The sequence below is a fragment of the Gorilla gorilla genome, chromosome 20 (assembly GCF_029281585.2).
Source record: "Gorilla gorilla gorilla isolate KB3781 chromosome 20, NHGRI_mGorGor1-v2.1_pri, whole genome shotgun sequence".
Classification (NCBI taxonomy): Eukaryota; Metazoa; Chordata; class Mammalia; order Primates; family Hominidae; genus Gorilla; species Gorilla gorilla.
Window position 1 is genome coordinate 23429833 of NC_073244.2, and position 20508 is coordinate 23450340.

Here is a 20508-nt window from a genome sequence, read left to right on the forward strand (position 1 = left end):
ACAGCCGCTCGCCATCACTCATATTACCATGTGAGCTCCACCTCCTGTCACATCAGCAGTGGCAGCATTAGATTCTCTCAGGAGTGTGAACCCTATTGTGAACTGTGCTTGCACGGGATTTGGGTTGCATGCCCCTAATGAGAATCTAATGCCTGATGATCTGTCACTGTCTACCACCACCCCCAGATGGGACTGTCTAGTTGCAGGAAAACAAGCTCAGGGCTCCCACTGATTCTACATGATGGTGAGTTGTATCATTGTTTCATTATATATTGCAATGTCATAATAATAGTGCAAAATAAACATAATGTCCTTGAATCATCCTGAAACCATCCCCCGTGCCCATGCCCCAGTCTGTGGAAAAATTGTCTTCCACAAAACCAATCCTTGGTGCCAAAAAGGCTGGCTACTGCTGCCTTAGGGGCTCACTCATGCTGTGTCTTTTTTGAGGAGTCTTGCTTTTTCGCCCAGGCTGAAGTGCAGTGGTGTGATCTCAGCTCACTGCAACCTCTGCCTCCCGGGTTCAAGCAATTCTCCTGCCTCAGCCTCCCGAGTAGCTGGGATTACAGGCACGCACCACCACACTCAGCTAACTTTTGTGTTTTTAGTAGAGATGGGGTTTCACCATGCTGGCCAGGCTGGTTTCGAAATCCTAACCTCCAGTGATCCGCCTGCCTCGGCCTCCCAAAATGCTGGGATTACAGGCATGAGCCACAGCACCCGGCTCATGCTACTTTTTGGATCCCGCATGGCCCAGGAAGGGCAGCACCTGAAAATCTTACCTGCAGTGGGTGGGAGGGTGGCTGCAGCTGCAGGTAGCACTGGCTCGGGGAGTACCAGCTGCCGAGGGAGAGGTAGCTGGGCAGGTACTGAGCCCCCACGGGCTTCCCGTTCAGTGCCATCACCTTGGTCTGAGAAGAGAAGATGCTTGGATCAACACCCGAGTGCCAAGAGCAGAAAGGGGGTCTTGGGGATACTTCTGCCTGCTCTGCCCAGAAGAAACACCCTCTCATGCTCCAATATCCCTTTGGGGAACCCCCTCCCCAATCCTCAGGGAGTAGTAGCCAGTTGTCCAGCCCATTCTTCCTAGCACCAAGAAGCAAGTGTCCAGCTGGGCACAGTGACTCACACCTGTAATCACAGCACTTCAGGAGGCCAAGGCAGGTGGATCACCTGAGGCCAGGAGTTCGAGACCAGCCTGGCCAACATGGAGAAACCCCGTCTCTACTGAAAAAATACAAAAATTAGCCAGGAGTAGTGGTGCACGCCTGTAATCCCAGCTACTCAGGAGGCTGAGGCACAAGAATTGCTTGAACCCAGGAGGCAGAGGCTGCAGTGAGCTGAGATCATAGCACTGCACTCCAGGCTGGCAACAGAGCAAGACTCCGACTCAAAAAAAAAAAGAAGCAAGCGTCCAAGATTGGTCAAAGGGTATTGGGGGTCAGGCAGAGTGGGTGCATACCTATAATCTCAGCATTTTGGGAGGCAGAGGTGTGAGGATCACTTGGGCCCAGGAGTTCAAGACCAGCCTGGGCAACATAGCAAGATCCAGTCTCTACAAAAAATTTGTGCCTGGAGACTCAGCTACTAGGGGAGGCTGAAGCAGGAGGATCACTTGAGTCTAGGAGTTCAAAGCTGCAATTTAGCTATGATCACACCATTGCACTCCAGCCTGGACAACAGAGCTAGACCATATCTCTGAAATAATTTAAAAAAGAAGTTGGGCCAGGCGCGATGGCTCACGCCTGTAATCCCACCACTTTGGGAGGCCAAGGTGGGCAGATCACGAGGTCAGGAGATCAAGACCATCCTGGCCAACATGGTGAAACGCTGTCTCTACTAAAATACAAAAAATTAGCCGGGCATGGTGGCCGGCAACTGTAGTCCCAGCTACTTGGGAGGCTGAGGCAGGGGAATCACTTGAACCTGGGAGGCAGAGGTTGCAGTGAGCTGGAATCACACCATTGCATTCCAGCCTGGGCAATAAGAGCAAAACTCTGTCTCAAAAAAAAAAAAAAAAAAAAAAGTTGGCCTGCCTCTGTCTCTGGCTCCTGGGAAGTAGGTAGACTCTAAATAGGGTATAAACGGGCCACACCAGAAAGGCCAGTTGTGTGATTAGATGGCTGGGCTTTGAGCCACAGGTTATCAGCCCATCTCCAGGGAAGGGAGAGGGCAGGAGATTGAGATCAGTCCCATGGCCAGTGATTTAATCAATCATGCAGACGAAATGAGGCCCCCACAAAAAACTTTGGACACCAAAGCTGAGGTGAGGTTTCCTGCTTAGCAATGCTCAGCTTGTGGGGATTACATATCCTGGTTCTGTGCAGAGAACACACAAAGCTTCCAATCTGGGAATTGCCCAGATCTCACCCTATGCATCTCTCTCTTTGGTTTGTTCTAATTTGTGTCATTTTGCTATGGTAAAGCTGTAATTAAAAGGTGGTGGGGTAGTGGAATTTGCAGCCAGTGGGTGGGAAGCACAGGTGGCCCGGGGACCCCTGGACTTGCAGCTGGTGTCAGAATTTAGGGTAGTCTTGTGGAGAGGGCTGTGCCTACCACCTGTGAAGTGTGGCCCAGCTCCAGGTAGCTGGTGTCAGAAGTTACTGCAATCTCCCACCTGGTAGGGGATGGGCAGGGCAGATCTCTGGTTCCTCAAGGAGTCTGAGAGATGCCAGGCTATGGTCACTCTCTTAAAACAGGACAGTGGGCCGGGTACGGTGGCTCACACCTGTAATCCTGGCACTTTGGGAGGCCGAGGCAGATGGATTGCCTCAGGTCAGGAGTTCAAGACCAGCTTGACCAATATAGTGAAACCCCATCTCTACTAGAAATACAAAAATTAGCTGGGCGTGGCGGTGGGGGCGCCTGTAATCCCAGCTACTCGGGAGGCTGAGGCAGGATAATCGCTTGAACCTGGGAGGCCGAGGTTGCAGTGAGCCGAGATTGCACCACTGCACTCCAGCTTGGGCGACAGAGCAAGACTCTGTATCAAAAAACAAAACAACAGAACAGTGGCCCAGGTGACCAAACAGCTGTGCTATGTGTTGAGCAGCAGGTCCAACACAAGAAAGCGTGAACCCATCTGGCTGTGAATGTCGAGTGGCAAGGCAGTGGCTTCAGTGGTTAAAACCTTTAGGACATGGTGCCCACAGAGGACAAAGTGACCACAGTGTCCTCAGTTCCCATCTACGTATTTACTCTCTGCAGGGCCGCCAGGTCCACTGCCAGTTCCCAAAGCCAAGGGCTGGGACATCCTCTCCAGTCCCTCCTGTTCTTGCCTCCCCTGATGATGGGACACTAAGGCCTTCCAGATCTACTTCCTCAAGAGCTCCAGTTTGGAGACCTCTCTGTCCTCACCTCCTGTCTGCCTGCCTGGGCCCACTCTGAACCACCCCCAACTAAAGACTCTGGAGTGATCACTGGGTATCGAAAATCAGATCAGGCCAGACATGGCAGCTCATGGCCTATAATCCCTATGCTTTGTGAGGCTGAGGTGGAAGGATGGCTTGAGGCCAGGAGTTTGAGACCAGCCTGGGCAACATAGCAAGACCCCATCTCTACAGAAAAATTTATTATTTATTTATTTGCTTGTTTGTTTGTTTTTGAGATGGAGTCTCACTCTGTTGCCTAGGCTGGGGTACAGTGGCACAATCTTGGCTCGCTGCAACTTCCACCTCCCAGGTTCAAGCAATTCTCCTGTCTCAGTCTCCAGAGTGGCTGAGATTACAGGCACCTGCCACAACACCTGGCTAATTTTTGTATTTTTAGTAGAGACGGGGTTTTGCCATGTTGGCCAGGCTGGTCTCAAACTCCTGACCTCAGGTGATCCATCTGCCTTGGCCTCCCAACGTCCTGGGATTACAAGCATGAGCCACTGTGCCCAGCCTCTACAGAAAAATTTAAAAATTAGCTGGGTGTGGTGCTAATTACAGGCATGCACGTGTAATCTCAGGTACTTGGGAGGCTGACTCAGGAGGATCCCTTTAGCCCAGCAGTTAGAGGCTGCAGTGAGCTATGATGATGCCACTGCACTGCAGCCTGGGCAACAGAGCGAGACCCTGTCTCTTAAAAAAAAAAAAAATCAGATCACTCTTTCGCCTGACACTGCCTTCCACTGAGCACCCGTGAGGCGGCGGAAACCACCATTGGCTCTCTCCCCAATCTCTTTCCAAAATGGCTCAATGTGGTTGAGCACTTGTGAGACTCTGATTACAGTATAATCATGGCCTGCCTCTGAACCTGCACCCAGGCTGTTCCACCCGCCCAGAAGCAGCGTGGCTGACTTCCCCATGGTCAGGAGTCCATTTGGAGAGATCTCCTCGGAGAAGACTCCTTTGGCATAACTGGTCCAGGCACCCTTATCTCTCTTTGACCTTCCACCTGATCCCAGGATGGCTGTGTTGTCCATCCCACTGTCTAGTGGAATGTGTACTCCTGCAGGGCTGGGAGGGGCTCCAGGCCCACTGATCAGGTGCCTGCACCCAGCCTGGGGGAGGCCCCAAGTCCATACCTGCTGGCTGAATAACAAGGGTCCACGGGACTCACCCACCTCCAGCCACACGTGCTGGGCTGACGTGGGGATGGAGGGGATTTCAAACCCCACTAGTCCACCCTGGGACACAACTTCACTGGTGTAGATGTTATCCTTTGGTGTCAGCTCTGCCTTAATCTGGACTGTCACCCCCTCAGCTGGGCTGCCATCGGGGTAGGATAGCTCCACCTAGAAAAGGTCACCCAAGACACAACAGAGTTAAGACGGCCATGCTCCCCAAACTGATCTGCAGAATCAACGCAATCCCCACTAGAATCCCAGGGGGCTTCTTTGTAGAAATTGACAAACTGCTCCTGAAATTCACAGGGCATCGCAATGAGTTCCAAATCGCAAAAACAATCCTTAAAGGGAACAAAAAAGAAGGACTCACAGGTCCAGGAGTGGTGGCATGTGCCTGTGGTCCCAGCTACTCAAGAGGCTTCCAAGGCAGACATGGAAGCTGGGTGCAGTGGCTCACACCTATAATCCCACGTGAGGCCAGGAGTTCCAGACCAGCCTGGGTAACATAGTGAGACCTCACTACAAAAAACTTAAAAATTTCAGGTGTGGTGGCATGCACCTATAGCCCCAACTATTCAGGAGGCTGAGGTGGGAGGATCATTTGAGTCTGGGGCTTCAAGGCTGCAGAGAGCTATGATGGTGCCATTGCACTCCAGCCTGAGTGACTGAATGAGACCCTGTCTCTTAAGAAAAAAAAATTTTAAATGCAGTTGCATCCCTACCTCACACCATATACAAAAATAAACTCAAATGGATCACAGACCTAAATGTAACAGCTAAAGCTATAACATTCTTAGAAGAAACATAAGGGTAGACCTTCATGCCCTTGGATTTGGCAAAGAGGTCATGAAGTACAAATTACATGTGCTGGTCATTAGTCTGATGCCATACCAGGGTATGGACAGTTCAGTGTGACACTTAAACCTCACCCATTCAGACTGGTTGGAGAGCCAGCTAGAATGAGGCAGACATAGATGTTTTAAAAGGAGCATAGATTGTAGCCTCTGAAGAACCCTAAAACAGCCCTCAGCTGTGCAGGTATCTGGTGACGGAGTGAACCAGGATTCGGCCCACATGATCCTCATTAACCACTCCCCTTTTTTTTTTTTTTTTTTTTTTTTGAGAGACAGAGTCTTGCTCTGTTGCCCAGGCTGGAGTGAAGTGGCCTGATCATAGCTCACTGCTGCCTCTACCTCCTGGGCTCGCAATCCTCCTGCCTCATTCTCCTGATAGCTGGGACAACAGGTGTACAATACCATGCCTGGCTAATTTTTTAAAAAAATTGTAGAGCTGGGGTCTTGCTCTATTGCCCAGGCTGGTCTCAAACTCCCAGTCTCAAGCAATCCTCCCACCTTGGTCTCCCAAAGTGTGAGCCACAAACGCCTGGCCTATTTCTTTTTATTTTTTGTAGAGACTGGATCTCACTATGTTGCCCAGGCTGGTCTCACACTTTTGGCCTCAAGTGGTCCTCTTGCCTCAGCCTCCCAAAGCACTGGGACTACAGACATGAGCCACCATGCCCAGCCTAACCACTCCTTTCTTGAATGCAGATGGTAGGTATTTTCTGTCATATGTGAAACGCTCTTTATCAAATCTGTAGCCTTAAACCTCTTCTTCATACACATTCTGACCCCGCATGAGGTACTTTAGTTTCTACTCAAGCTGGGGCCCTCAAAGCCAGGGACACAGGAGATATGTCTGTGCATGGGATAGAGGTGGCTCCAACACTGGCATGGAGAAGAGAAAGGAGGTTCCAAAGCAGAACAAGAGGGTCAGAACTCAGTGTGAGGACAGCCAGCCAGCATCACTCATGGACGGCAAAAGGGAACTGGGTGCAGACAGATGCAGGGCCAGGGATGTGGCCCACTTTCCCCTTGCATGACACTGGGCTCTGTTGGCCTTGCCCTACTCCTGCTGCTGCAATTGGGGTGAAGATGCCCCAGGTTTGTTTTTGTTTTTTGTTTTTTGTTTTTTTATTTGAGACGAAGTCTCACTCTGTCTCCCAGGCTGGAGCGCAGTGGTGTGATCTTGGCTCACTGCAACCTCCGCCTCCAGGTTCAAGTAATTATCGTGCCCCAGCCTCCTGAGTCACTGGCATTACAGGTGTCCACCATCATGTCTGGCTAATTTTTGTATTTTCAGTAGAGACAGTATTTCACCATGTTGGCCAGGTTGGTCTTGAAGTCCTGACCTCAGGTCATCCGCCCACCTGGGCCTCCCAAAGTGCTGGGATTATAGTCATGAGCCACCGTGCCCAGCCTACCCCAGTTTAACAGTTAAAATAAGAATAATGACTGGGCGTAGTGGCTCACATCTGCAATCCCAGCACTTTGGGGGTCTGAGGTAGGAGATCTGCTTGAGCCCAGGAGTTCGAGACCAGTCTGGCCAACACAGCAAGATCCCACCTCTACAAAAAATTAAAAAATTGGCTAGGCGCGGTGGCTCCTGTTTGCAATCTCAGCACGCTGGGAGGCTGAGGCAGGTGGATCACCTGAGGTCAGGTGTTCAAGACCAGCCTGGCCAATGTGGTGAAACCCCGTCTCTACTAAAAATACAAAAATTAGTGGGGTATGGTGGGGCATGCCTGTAATCCCAGCTACTCTGGAGGTTGAGGCAGGAGAATCGCTTGAACCCAGGAGGCAGAGGTTGCAATTAGCCGAGATCACGCCACTGCACTCCAGCCTGGGCGACAGAGCTAGACTCTTGTCTCAAAACAAATAAATAAATAAAAATTTAAAAATAAAAAAATTTGCTGGGCGTGGTGGCTCATGCCTGCAGTCCCAGCTACCCAGGATGCTGAGGCAGGCGGATTGCTTGAATCCAGGATGTCGAGGCTGTGGTGAGCTATGATCTCACCACTGCACTCCAGCCTGGGCGACAGAACAAAACCCTGTCTCTAAGAAGAAAACATATATAAGGATCATGACATCTGGACACCTCAGAATTTACTGTGCATAAGACTTGAGTGGTGGGTAGGAGGCAGAGGCTCGTTCAAAATGTCACATGGGTCTGCACCTGTCAGTCTCAGGAACAGAAGGTCTACCTTTGCAGGGCTCTCAACTTAGGTCCTCAGGGGATAAAATCAACCCAGTGAAGGGTCAGGAGTGATGGCTCACGCCTGTAACCCCAGCACTCTGGGAGGCCAAAGCGGGAAGTTCACTTGAGGCCAGGAGTTCGAGACCAGCCTGGCCAACACGGCGAAACCCCGTCTTTACTAAAAATACAAAAATTAACTGGGCTTGGTGGTATGTGCCTGTAATCCCAGCTACTTGGGAGGCTGAGGCAGGAGAATCACTTGAACCTGGGAGACAGAGGTTGCAGTAAGCCGAGATGGAGCCACTGCACTCCAGCCTGGGTGATGGAGTGTGACCATCTCTCAAAAAAAAAAAAAAAAAAAGAACCCATTGAAGAAACAGGGAAACAGGACTGCCTTAGAGCAGTTGCTTTAATAAATGGCTACTCAGATGTCTGTCCAAGTGGAATAGAGTAGATTGTCCTTTCCCGTGGAGGAAAATGTCCCCTGCCCCTCACCTGGAACACCAGCCCTCTCCACTCTCCGCAAAGGTTATGTCAGGGGATCCGTTTTCAGCTGAGTCACCACTACGGAGCTAGTGGCTAGTGGTGGTGGTTTCACAGTGGTCCTTGGGCAGGATGCAGCACAGTCACCCCCAAGTTACCTTCCCCACGTAGGCCAGGCCCGGCTTGAACTGCTTCCTCGTGTCCTTGGAGTACCGGATGTCCACCAGCTGCCTCTGCACGGGGGTGGAGTCATCGAACGCGACCTGCTGGCTCCCGTCCACACTGGTCACCATGGCCCAGATGCTGACCCTGCCCCGGAAGTGCTCAGGGACATCCGCTGGGATCATGTCCCTCACGCAGATGTCGAAGTCCCAGGAGCCGAGGATCTGGAGGGAGGAAAAACGCAGCCCGTGCTCACTCGGGGTTGGAGTGTCTTCGAGGGATGTCCCTGAAACACACACCTGAGGTGCAAGACTCTTCAGTTGCTTGGAGGGCCAGGGGTCACTTGGTGGCATACCCAATCTATGCCACGGGACCATGCAGAGGGTCCCTCACTGGATCTGGACAACATCCCGGGGAAGATGGATGTTGGCTCCATTGGGCAGAAGAGGAAAGAGGCTGGGCACGGTGGCTCACGCCTGTAATCCCAGCACTTTGGGAGGCCGTGGCGGGCGGATCACTTGAGGTCAGGAGTTCGATATCAGTCTAGCCAACATGGCGAAACCCCACCTCTACTAAAAATGTAAAAAAATAGCTGGGCGTGGTGACAGGCACCTGTAATCCCAGATACTTGGGAGGCTGAGGCATGAGAATCGCTTGAACCCAGGAGGCAGAGGTTGAGGTGAGCCTGAATTGTGCCACTGCACTCCAGCCTGGGTTAAGAAAAAAAAAAAGAGGAAAGAGATTCCCATGCTGACACAATCTCCCACAGCCCAGGCAACAGAGGGGGCAGCTGAACCTGTTCAGCCCCACTCTGGGGCACCAGAACTCCCTCATTCAATTCCTATCTCAGGATCCCACCCTGGGACTTGGCAAATAATCCTCATTCAGAAAGAGCTGTGGAGTAAATCACTCCGTAAATGAGAGAACTAAGTCAAAGACCATCAGCTGGTAGCCTCCCAGGAGAATGGCTGGGATTCTCCAAGGTGCCAGTGTCAGGAATGGGAGAGGTGGGGGTTTATGGTTTCCAATCCATGGAAGAGAAGCCTCAGAGAGCAGAGAGAGGGGCTGGGCGTGATGGTGCACACCTGTAATCCCAGCACTTTGGAAGGCCAGTGGCAGCAGATCACTTGAGGTCAGGAGTTCAAGACCAGCCTGGCCAACATGGCAAAACCCTGTCTCTACTAAAAATACAAAAATTATCCCAACATGGTGGCACATGCCTGTAATCCCAGCTACGTGGGAGGCTGAGGCAGGAGAATTGCCTGAATCCAGGAGGCAGAGGCTGCAGTGATCCAAGATCGTGCCCCTGCACTCCAGCCTGGGAGACAGAGAGACACTCTATCTCAATAAATAAATTAATTAAATTAAATTAAATTAAAGATATCTCAGACATAAGAGAGGGGAGCCCATTGGAGCAGATGTGTCCCAGGTGGGAAAGGGACTGAGAAGGAGCTTTGGGTGGGAGGTGGGGAGGAGCCGGTGCTGAAAGGGTTAATGTCCAGGCACCTACAGAGGGATGGGAATCTCCAGGAAGGTGGGTGTCTGTTGTACTGTAGCCCACTCACAATGTAACATTACGCTGAAAGACCAAAAAAGGTTACAAAACTTTAAACAGGTGGGAATGTAAAATAGTGCAGCCACATTGACCATTTGGCAGTCCCTCAAAAGGTTACACAGTGTTACCCTCTGACCTAGCAATTCCGCTCCTAGGAAGGAACCCAAGAGAAACAAAAATGTAGGTCCACAGAAAAACTTGCACAGGGATGTTCATAGTAGCATGAGACATAATAGCCAAAAAGCAGAAACAACCCAAATGTCCACCAGTGGATGAAGGGATAAACACATTGTGGTCCATCTGTACCAGGGAATATGATGCAGCCATAAAAAAGGAATGAAGCATTGATCATGCTACGATGTAGACAAACATCAAAAACATGATGCTGAGTGAGAGAAGCCAGACACAAAAGGACATATAGCATATGATTCATTCACAGAAATGTCCAGAACAGGCAAATCTACAGAGACAGAAAACAGATTAGTAGTTGCCAGGGACAGGAGGAGGGAAATGAGGATTCTCTGCAAAAGGACATGAAGGATGTACCGAAGGATGGTGGAACAATTCTAAAATTGGGTAACAGCCGTGGTTGCACAACTCTGCAACTATATGAAAACCATCAAGTTGTGGCCGGGCGCAGTGGCTCACGCCTGTAATCCCAGCACTTTGGGAGGCCGAGGCAGGCGGATCACGACGTCAGGAGATTGAGACCATCCTAGCTAATACGGTGAAACCCCGTCTCTACTAAAAATACAAAAAAAAAAAATTAGCCGTGTGTTGTGGTGGGCACCTGCAGTCCCAGCTACTGGGGAGGCTGAGGCAGGAGAATGGCATGAACCCAGGAGGTGGAGCTTGCAGTGAGCTGAGATCACGCCATTGCACTCCAGCCTGGGCAACAGAGCAAGACTCCATCTCAAAAAAAAAAAAAAAACGAAAAGAAAACCATCAAGCTGTACACTCTACATGGGTGAATTGTATGCTATGTGAATGATATCTCAATAAAATTGTTTATGTTTTTATTTTATTTTAGAGATGGGATCTCATGTTGCCCAGGCTGGCCTTGAACTCCTGAGCTCAAGAGATCTTCCTGCCTTTACCTTCCAAATATTAAGAACTGGGACTCCAGGCAATAAAATTAGTGTTTATTAGTGTTTTTTTGTTTTTTGTTTGTTTTTTGAGATGAAGTCTCACTCTGTCGCCCAGGCCATGGTGGCCAGGCTGGTCTCGAATTCATGGCCTCAAGTGATCTGCCCGCCTTGGCTTCCCAAAGTGCTGGGATTACGGGCGTGAGCCACCATGCCCAGCCAAATTGGTGTTTTTTTTTAACTTTACTTACAATAACCTGTGAAGAAACACATCAAAATATCGATAGTGGTCATGTCCACCTATTGGAGAACTAGTTATCTTTATTTTCTTCCTTTTTATATTTTCTAAAGTCTCTATATTCAGCCTGCAGGAATTTTATCATCAGAAAAATCCCTGCCATGTAACTGTTTTAGAAAGTAAAACAGCGGTGGCTCACACTTGTCATCCCAGCACTTTTGGGGGCAAAGGCGAGAGGATCACTTGAGCCCAGGAGTTCAAGACCAGCCTGGGCAACATAGTGAGATCCTGTCTCTATTCAAAAATTTTTTAAAGGCAGTAAATAAAATAATAACAATAAGAGAAAGTAAAATAAAATGCGTGCTGGTGGAGGTGAACCTGGGGGTTGGGTCAGGGGGTAGAAGGGGTCCCTGTTTCTCACCTTGGTTGTTCTGAGGACGGGGCGTCCCACCTCGTGGCTGTAGTACCCTACACCATTAACAGTCATGTTGATCGTTAAGGCACCAGCCACAGGTTTCCCAAAGGTATACCTGGAACAAAAGGATAAAGCATGCTCAATTTCACAGCCAAGACGGCAGGGAGGGCCCAGCCTCAGGAAGGCCAGGTTGGCATAGTGCGGCCACTAGTACAGTGATGGATGCAGCTCCCTCCACACCCTGCATCCTGTCCTGACAGCCCTCCCTGCAGCCTGGAATCAGGACAGAAGATGCTAAGGCCCTCCGATCCTCTGCACCAAGCCTCCAGATGGACAGAAAAAGAGACCAAGGGTCAGAGAGGAACTCTGGAACTGAGAAGGCTAGGTTGGTGCCACCTCTGGAGCAGAGTAGTGCAGAGGCATGAGCGACTGAGAGGCACCTGAGCCTAAGCGCCCTATTAAGCTCGACTTTGAACCAAGGACCGAACTTCTCTGAGCCTCAGTTTCCTCACCCAGAGAATGGGACTCAAACTACCCTCTCAGGGGTGATAGTGAAACTTAAATGTCTGTATGTCACTCCTGATGCAGAGGGAATGCTGGTGGATGGGGAACAGGAGCAAAATGAGAGAGTGCAGGCTGGGCATGGTGGTTCATGTCTGTAATCCCAGCACTTTGGGAGGCCAAGGTGGGCAGATCACTTGAGGTCAGGAGTTCGAGACCAGCCTGGCCAACATGGTGAAACTCTGCCTCTACTAAAAATACAAAAATTAGTTGGGTGTGGTGGCACATGCTTGTGATCCCAGCTACTAGGGAGGCTGAGGCAGGAGAATCAGTTGAGCCCAGGAGGCAGAGGTTGCAGAGAGCTGAGACTGTCACTACACTCCAGCCTGGGCGACAGAGTAAGACTCCGTCTGGAAAAAAAAAAAAAAAAAAAAAACAAACAAGGATCAACCCCTCTCGGGTCAGCACACTGGCTGGGTGCTGTTGGATGCCAGGGAGGCCTGCAGAGGGTGGGGAGCAGCCTTGGGGGAGAGGGGAACATGGTGGGGTTGGGAGGGGACGCCCTGGGGAAGGGAGATGCTAGTGCCCGAGGGGCACACCCTGGGGGGTAGGGCATTCTTTGGGGAGGGGAGACCCTTGGGGAGGGAAGAACTTAGAGCGGAAGGGCAGGACTTGAGGAAGGAATACACAGCGGGAGAGGGGCATGCTTTGGAGAGACAGGGGTGTGCTCATAGGGGTGAGGACACCAGCATGGAAACAAAGACAGGCAGTGGGTAGAGTGCAAGAGACTCATGTGGCAGGGAGACACCGAGTACTAGGGAGGGAGCGGGGCACAGGGCACCCTTGGGGGAGCAGGGAGGCCATGGAAGAAGTGTCTGCCTGTAGGAGGAGGGGGAAGCCCGGTTGTTGGGGGAGATGGAAGGGGAGGGCAGAGGAGGGGCCCAGGGGGAGGACGATGCTCTAGGGAGAGGGGTACACTCCAGGGAGGGGGCGCCCCCAGGGGAGGGGCATGGGAAAGGATGATGCTCTAGCGGGTGGCCACATCCTGGGGAGGGGCACCCACAGGGGAAGAGCCCAGCGAGGAGGGAGATACTTTAGAGGGAGGGGGACACCCCAGGGAGGAGGCGCCCACAGGGGAGGAGCCTGGGGGGAGGGAGATACTCTAGGGGGAGGCGCACCTCCTGAGGAGGGGGCGCCTACAGGAGAGAGTCACAGGAAGGGAGATGCACTAGGGGAGGGGCACACCCCAGGGAGGAGGGAACCAGGAAGGGAGGGGCACACCCATGTGGGAGGGAGGGAGGCAGCAGAGGAGGGGAACGACCTTGAGGGAGCAGCGTGATGGTTGGGGAAGGGGAAGGGCCCCCCCAGTGTGCCCCAGGGGTCCCTCTTTCTCACCTGGCCCGCACAGTGCCTGTCTCACAGGCGTCCAGGTCTTGGATATACCGGGGCGGGTCAATCAGAAGCTCGAACTTGGGCAACACTGAAGAAAGCAAGCAGAGAGGAGGGGCTGGCTTCTGTCCCTAAGGTGGCCTCAGGAGCCCTGACACTGGTGCAAGGTGTCTGAGGACCACAGCACCTGGCCACCACCGAGGTTGACACTGTACCCATCCACACCGCTCTGCTGAGCAGCCCTGGGGATTTTGTGGGCTGCATCTATTTCTCATCTTTGGGGGACTAGGACCCCATTTTCCTCAAGGGGCCTCCTCCTGTCACTTTTAGACCACGTGCTTAGAGTGTGGCGGATTCCAGCCTATCCCAGGGTGGACACGAGGCCAGGAGGCTCCTCCCAGCCCCTGTGTCTGTGCATGGGATAGAGGTGGCCCTGGGAGCCAACAAGGGGCATCCCCAGGGTGACTGCAACAGAGAGCTGATTTCTCCATTTGCTTCTGGACTCAGCCCTGGGAGTATCAAGCCATCTTGTCACCAGGGGCGGAAGTGACACCCTGGAGCATCCGGTAAACCAGAAAGAATCGGGTCCTGAGAGAACTCTTGCAGGAGCCTAAGAATCTTTTTGTTCTTTCTTTTCTTTTCTTTTCTTTTTTTTTTTTGAGACAGATTGTCACTGTGTTTCCCAGGTTGGTGTGCAGTGGCACGATCTTGGCTTACTGCAACCTCCTCCTCCTGGTTCAAGCAATTCTCCTGCCTCAGCCTCCCAAGTAGCTGGGACTGCAGGCACATGCCACCACGCCTGGCTAATTTTTGTATTTTTAGTAGAGATGGGGTTTCACCATGTTGGCCAGCCTGGTCTTGAACTCCTGACCTCTAGTGATCTACCCACCTCAGCCTCCCAAAGTGCTGGGATTACAGACGTTAGCTGCCGTGCCTGGCCACCTTTTTTTTTTCTGAGACAGGGTCTCACTTTGTCACCCAAACAGGAGAATAGTGGTGCAATCACAGTTCACTGCAGCCTTGATCTCCTGGGCTCAAGCAATCCTCCCGCCTCAGCTTCCCGAGTAGCGGGGACTACAGGCACGTGCCACCATGTCCAGATAATTGTTTTAAAGTTTTATACAGACAGGGACTATGTTGTCCAGGCTGGTCTCAAACTCCTGGCCTCAAGCGATCCTCCCGCCTCGGCCTCCCAAAGTGTTGGGATTACAGGTGTGAGCCACCACCATGCCTGGCCTACAATACTTTTTTCTATAAAAGGCAAGAGTCCACTTTGGGAGGCTGAGGCGGAAGGATTGCTTGAGGCCAGGAGTTCTAGACCAGCCTGGGCAACATGACGAAACCCTGTCTCTACTAATACAAAAATTAACCGGGTGTGGTGGCTCACACTTGTAGTCCCAGCAACTCAGGAGGCTGAGGAGGGAGGATCACTTGAACTTGGGAAGTCAAGGCTTCAGTGAGCCAAGATCGCACCACTGCACTCCAGCCTGGGTGACAGGTGTGAAACCCTGCCTCAAAAAAAAAAAAGCAAGAGTGTAGGACCATCCCCTGAAACTATACCCAGCCATCATGAGCCCTCAGTAAATGGGGACTCGTCATCCTCCACCTCTTCACTGCCATCTTCACCAGTTTCCTTTTCTTTTTCTTTTTTTTTTTTTTTTTGAGACAGAGTCTCGCCGTGTCGCCCAGGCTGGAGCGCAGCGGTGCGATCTTGGCTCACTGCAACCTCTGCCTCCCGGTTCAAGTGATTCTCCTGCCTCAGCCTCCCAAGTAGCTGGGACCACAGGTGTGCGCCACCACGCCCGGCTAATTTTTGTATTTTTAGTAGACACGAGGTTTCGCCACGTTGGCCAGGCTGGTCTCAAACTCCTGACCTCAAGTGATCCGCCCACCTGGGCCTCCAAAAGTTCTGGGATTACAGGCGAGAGCCCCTGCACCTGGCCTTCTTCACCAGTTTCTAAGGTTTCTCCCAGATCTGAAATCCCAGGACCCTGAGATTCTCCAACTTACCATACTTCTGAACTTCGAAAGACTTGTTGTACGCGTGGCCTTGCATTTCAACAAAAATGAACCATTCTCCCAACACCGGCTGGTCGGACAAGGGGAGGCTCACGTTGGCGATGCCTGTGTGAAGAGAGAGGGCGAGGGCTTTTTCAGAGAGCCACAGACACGGTGAGGTACGGGAAGAGGGAGCCAGGACCCTGCTCCTTCTCCTTCCCTGAGCAGCCCCCCAGGAGAACTGGAGACCACAGAGAAGCTGGCGGGGTCTGTGCAGAGCAGCACCCTGTAGGATCAGGCCAGCGGAGCAGGTTTGACACCCCGGCGGGCTTCGAAGGGATGCAGGAAGGGAATGGACCTGCGGTTCCCGGGACAGCCTTGCAGCCAGGGCGAGGGGCAGGCAGTGAGCTGGACGAACGAGGGAAATGAGCCAGCCCGGCTCATTCACTCCATCCCCCGCCACCCGACTCATTTCCAGCCTGGGCACTACTGACACCTGGGGCCACGTGGCTCTCTGGGGTGGAGGTGTCCTGTGCGCTGTCGGATGCTGAGCAGCATCCCTGGCCTCCACCCAACAGATGCCAGTAGTACCAATGCCCCCCACAATATAACGACCTAAAAAAGTCCCCCAGACATTGCCAGTATCGCCCCTAGGGGGCAAAATCACCCCTGGGTGGAAATCCCAGAGAGAGAGAGAGAGAGAGAGAGAGAGAGAGAGAGAGAGAGAGAGAGAAACAGACAAGACAGACAGGGTCTCCTGCCAGGATAGGGTTTCTCAGCCTCAGCACTACTGACATTTAGGGCCAGATCATTCATTGTGGTGTGGGGGCATCCTGTGCACTGAGGGGTGCTGACCATCATCCCTGGCCTCCACTCACCAAAGGTCAGTAGTACCAATGCCCTCTACAATATAACAACCTAAAAAAGTCCCCCAGACATTGCCAATATCGCCCCTAGGGGGCAAAGTCACCCCTTGCTGGAAATCCCAGAGCACTGAGGGGTGCTGAGCATCATCCCTGGCCTCCACTCACCAGATGCCAGTTGCACCCCTTGTCCTCCACAAAAGTCCTGACAAGCCAAAATGTCCCCAGACATTGCCATGTCCCCTGGGGGCAGAATCTCCTGTCCGACCCCCCACCCCCTCCATGAGAACCACCCCCCAACTGAACTAGAGCACGCACACACTTTAGAACAGAGCACTCTCTCCCCAAACATCCCCCCAGAAACACCATCAGCCGCTGACATGGGAGCTGTCACTTGCTTTGCGCCTGTGCCTCTGAGCCCCGTCCGCAGCTCTGTTTTCACTGGGAGCCATGGAGGAGTTGGAAAGGGCACATTGACTCTAGGCAGTGCCAGGGGATCTTCCACTCCTGAGTGTGACATGCTCCACTCGTCCCCAATGATCATATGGGGAGGGCCATACAGGGAAGGGACAGGGAGAGTGGTTCCCCTGGGTCTCACGACAGAACCGAAAACCCATAGCGGCGCCCACGGCTTCTCTCAATCACATTGGAGTCGGAAGATGTGACGGCTAAAACGGCTTTTTCCCCCTCATCTTCAGGCAAAGTGGGCCTTTGATGGTTACAGGACATTCGGGGATGTGTGTCCTGAGCACGTGTTTTGTAAGGGGTCTGTGGCCAACTTTGCCAAGTGCTCCCTGAGAGAGGGGCACAGTCACCCTGGTTGAGAATCATGGGCCTACACACATCTCAAAGGGGTTTTTTTTATTTTTTTGAGACAGAGTCTTGCTCTTTTGCCCAGGCTGGAGTGCAGTGGCATGATCTCAGCTCATGCAACCTTCACTCCCGGGTTCAAGAGATTCTTGTGCCTCAGCTCCCTGAGTAGCTGGGACTATAGGCGCCCGCCACCATGTCCGGCTAATTTTGTATTTTTAGTAGAGACAGGGTTTCCCCATGTTGGCCAGGCTGGTCTTGAACTCCTGACCTCAGGTGATCTGCCCGCCTCAGCCTCCCAAAGTGCTGGCATTAAAGGTGTGAGCCACCAAGCCAGGCCTCAAAGGGTTTTTTTAAACAGGAGGTTGACCTCTTCCCCAACTCTGTGCTCTTAAGATCAAGCCAGCCTAGGCAACATCTTGAGACCCTGTCTCTACCAAAAAATTAAAAAATTAGCTGGGCTTGGTGGCATGCGCCTGTGGTCCCACCTACTTGGGAGGCTGAGGTGGGAGGATCACTTGAACCCAAGAGGTAGAGGCTGCAGTGAGCTATGATCACACCACTGCACTCCAGCCTAGGTGACAGAATGAGAGAGAACCTGCCTCTTGAGAAAAAAAAAAAAACTTTTTTAAAGAAGATCAAGTCCATTCTCTTCCCTGGCTCTTGCCAGTGTCACCCCTGCTCTCAGCACTCGACATCTCTCTCCTGTCCCCCATCTCCAACCTCACTCCCCTAGACATCCACAGCCCTTCCCATAAGTTGACTCCCTGCCTGGGAGATGCTTCCTGGCCCCCTTGCTTTGCCTGGCTGTCCCCCGTTCTTTCTTTGTTGCTGAAAAGGATCCTCCTTCAGGCAGCCTTCCAGGATTGCCTCTGCCACCCCGGGCTGGGAGAGAGCCCCATTTGCCCTCTCTGAGTTTTGAACTTCTCCTTCCTAGCACTCATCACAACTGACATTATCCAGGCTGTTTAGTTCATGTTTGCTTCCCCCATTGGGTTGAAAGCTCACCCCATGGCAGTATCTATGTGGTACCCAACAAATAGCTGCTGATACAAAGACAGCAATCAAGCAAACGAGAGGGAGTAAAGAAGGCAGACAGGGAAGATGGAACAGAAGAAAAGAGGCTGAGGCCAGGCACGGTGGCTCATGCCTGCAATCCCAGCACTTTTTCGAGGCCGAGGCGGGCGGATCACCTGAGTTTGGGAGTTCAAGACCAGCCTGGCCAACATGGTGAAACCCTGTGTCTACTAAAAATACAAAAGTTAGCCAGGCCTGGTGGCACGTGCCTGTAATCCCAGCTACTTGGGAAGCTGAGGCAGAAGAATGGCTTTGACCCGGGAGGCGGGGGTGGCAGTGAGCCGACATCATGCCACTGCACTCCAGTCTGGGTGACAATAGCAAGACTGTATTTAAAAAAAAAAGAAGAAGAAGAAAAGAAAAAGGAGAAGGAGGAAGAAGAAGAAAGAAGAAGGAAGAAGAAGGAGGAGGAGAGGGGGAGGAGGAGGAGGAAAGAAGGAGGAAGATCGAAGAAGGAGGAGGAGGAGGAAGAACAAGAAGAAGAGAAGGAGAAGAAGAAAGAACAAGAAAGAAGGAAGATGAAGAAGAAGAAAAGAGGCTGAGACCCAAGACAGGAGACAGAAGGAGGAAGGGTCACCAACAGACCCCCGTGATCCTGCCTGTGGCTCTACTGTTACCCCATTTCTGGACAGCCTGGGTGTGTGCATGGCCATCCCCAGACTCCCCACACCCTACCTATCCCCTGCCCTCTCCTGGGGCATCACACCCCTCACAGGCAAAGCAAAGTGGGGTATGTCAATTACACAGTCTTCCTAGTCATAGGAAAAGAAAAGAAAAAAGCAAAGTCCTTTCTGACTTCTAGCTGGAAAAGAAATATCTCATGCAATGGGGATGATAAAATCTGCAACCTATAGCAGGAAGGAGCTGGGAGCAGGCCGGGCGCGGTGGCTTATGCCTGTAATCCCAACACTTTGGGAGGACAAGGCGGGTGGATCACCTGAGAGGTCAGGAGTTGGAGACCAGCCTGGCCAAATGGTGAAACCCCATCTCTACTAAAAATATAAAAATAAGCCAGGCGTGGTGCCATGCACCTGTAATCCCAGCTACTCGGTAGGCTGAGGCAGGAGACGCTCTTGAACCCGTGAGGCAGAGGTTGCAGTGAGCTGAGATTGTGCCACTGCACTCCAGCCTGGGTGACAGAGAGAGACTCCGTCTCAAAAAATAAAAAACAAGGTGAGAGCAGGTGCCTCAGTATTCCACAAAGGTGTTTAGTTCTGAGCAGGAGCCCCGCCTGAGTCCTGGGCACACAGAAACGTGGGCAGAGGGTCCAAATTCACAGGGAAGGCGCTGTGGGCTGGGCTGAGGCTCCCAGATCCAAACCCATGGCATTGTCACCTCCCAGGTGGGTACCTGCCCTCCGCTCCTCCTTGGTCCCCTCCAGCTGGAGCAGCAGTGGGGGTACATTAGCAGGGGGCCCCGGACAGAGCATATTCTGTTTTCCTGGAAGGTTTATGACATCTGCAGCCCCCAAGCCGCAGAGGAAGAAACTTACCGCAGCAGAACGGCTTCAAGTGTCTCCACTCTATCATCCGAGAGCCTCGGGGGTCCTGTTGGTGGTGGAGGGCGACAGACACACGGAGTGAACTCAGGCTAGCCCAGCATGTGCCCAATGTAAGGATTTTCCCAGTCCTCTCTCTCGGGCATGTCAACCATGCAGCGAAAGTCCCAAGATTAATCATTAACCCCAGGGCAAAAAAATAAAAAGCTCTGGATAGAGAAGGATTTGAAAAGCAGAAGGGGACGGACTGGGCCTACCTCCTCATTTAGGGAGCCGTGTACAAACCTAGAAATGGACGTGGCTGGGTGTGGTGGCTCACACCTGTAATCCCAGCAGTTTGGGAGGCCAAGGTGGGCAGATCACCTGAGGTCAGGAGTTTGAGACCAGCCTGGCCAACATGGTGAAACCCCCATTTCCACTAAAAAAGATACAAAAAAAATTAGCTGGGCGCGGTGCCACACGCCTGTAGTCTCAGCTACTCAGGAGGCTGAGGAAGGAGAATCGCTTGAACCCAGGAGGCAGAGGTTGCACTGAGCCAAGATCAGCACCACTGCAATCCAGCCTGGGTGATAGAGCGAGACTCCATCTCAAAAAAAAAAAAAAAAAAAAAAAAAGGAAACGGACAGACACACACACAGCCCATCCCAGGGTGGACCCAGGGACCAGGATAGAAGAGGCCAGGTCCCAGCCTTGTAAGGCACAGCAGCTCAACCCAGAAGGCAGACAGTGAGCGAAGACCAGATCTTGCAGAAGGTGGGCTACCTGGGCCCCAAGTCCAAGCCGAGGAAGGACAGAGGCCACTCACCAGGATGTAGGCGTCCAGCTGTAATGAAGACACAGATGCAG

General features: G+C 52.2%; 1 protein-coding gene across 1 annotated transcript in view; it reads right to left on the reverse strand.

The window, feature by feature from the left end:
* Window positions 1-20508, reverse strand: part of CPAMD8 (C3 and PZP like alpha-2-macroglobulin domain containing 8) — a 134639-nt gene that overhangs the window by 96557 nt on the left and 17574 nt on the right. Inside the window, exons 6-13 of the mRNA XM_031004606.3 lie at window positions 20468-20485; window positions 19657-19711; window positions 15427-15540; window positions 13423-13507; window positions 11533-11641; window positions 8230-8457; window positions 4550-4720; window positions 783-911 (exon numbers count right to left, since the gene is read on the reverse strand). Coding sequence (XP_030860466.2) covers window positions 783-911; window positions 4550-4720; window positions 8230-8457; window positions 11533-11641; window positions 13423-13507; window positions 15427-15540; window positions 19657-19711; window positions 20468-20485 — 909 coding nt within the window. The remainder of the gene's footprint in view (window positions 1-782; window positions 912-4549; window positions 4721-8229; window positions 8458-11532; window positions 11642-13422; window positions 13508-15426; window positions 15541-19656; window positions 19712-20467; window positions 20486-20508) is intronic.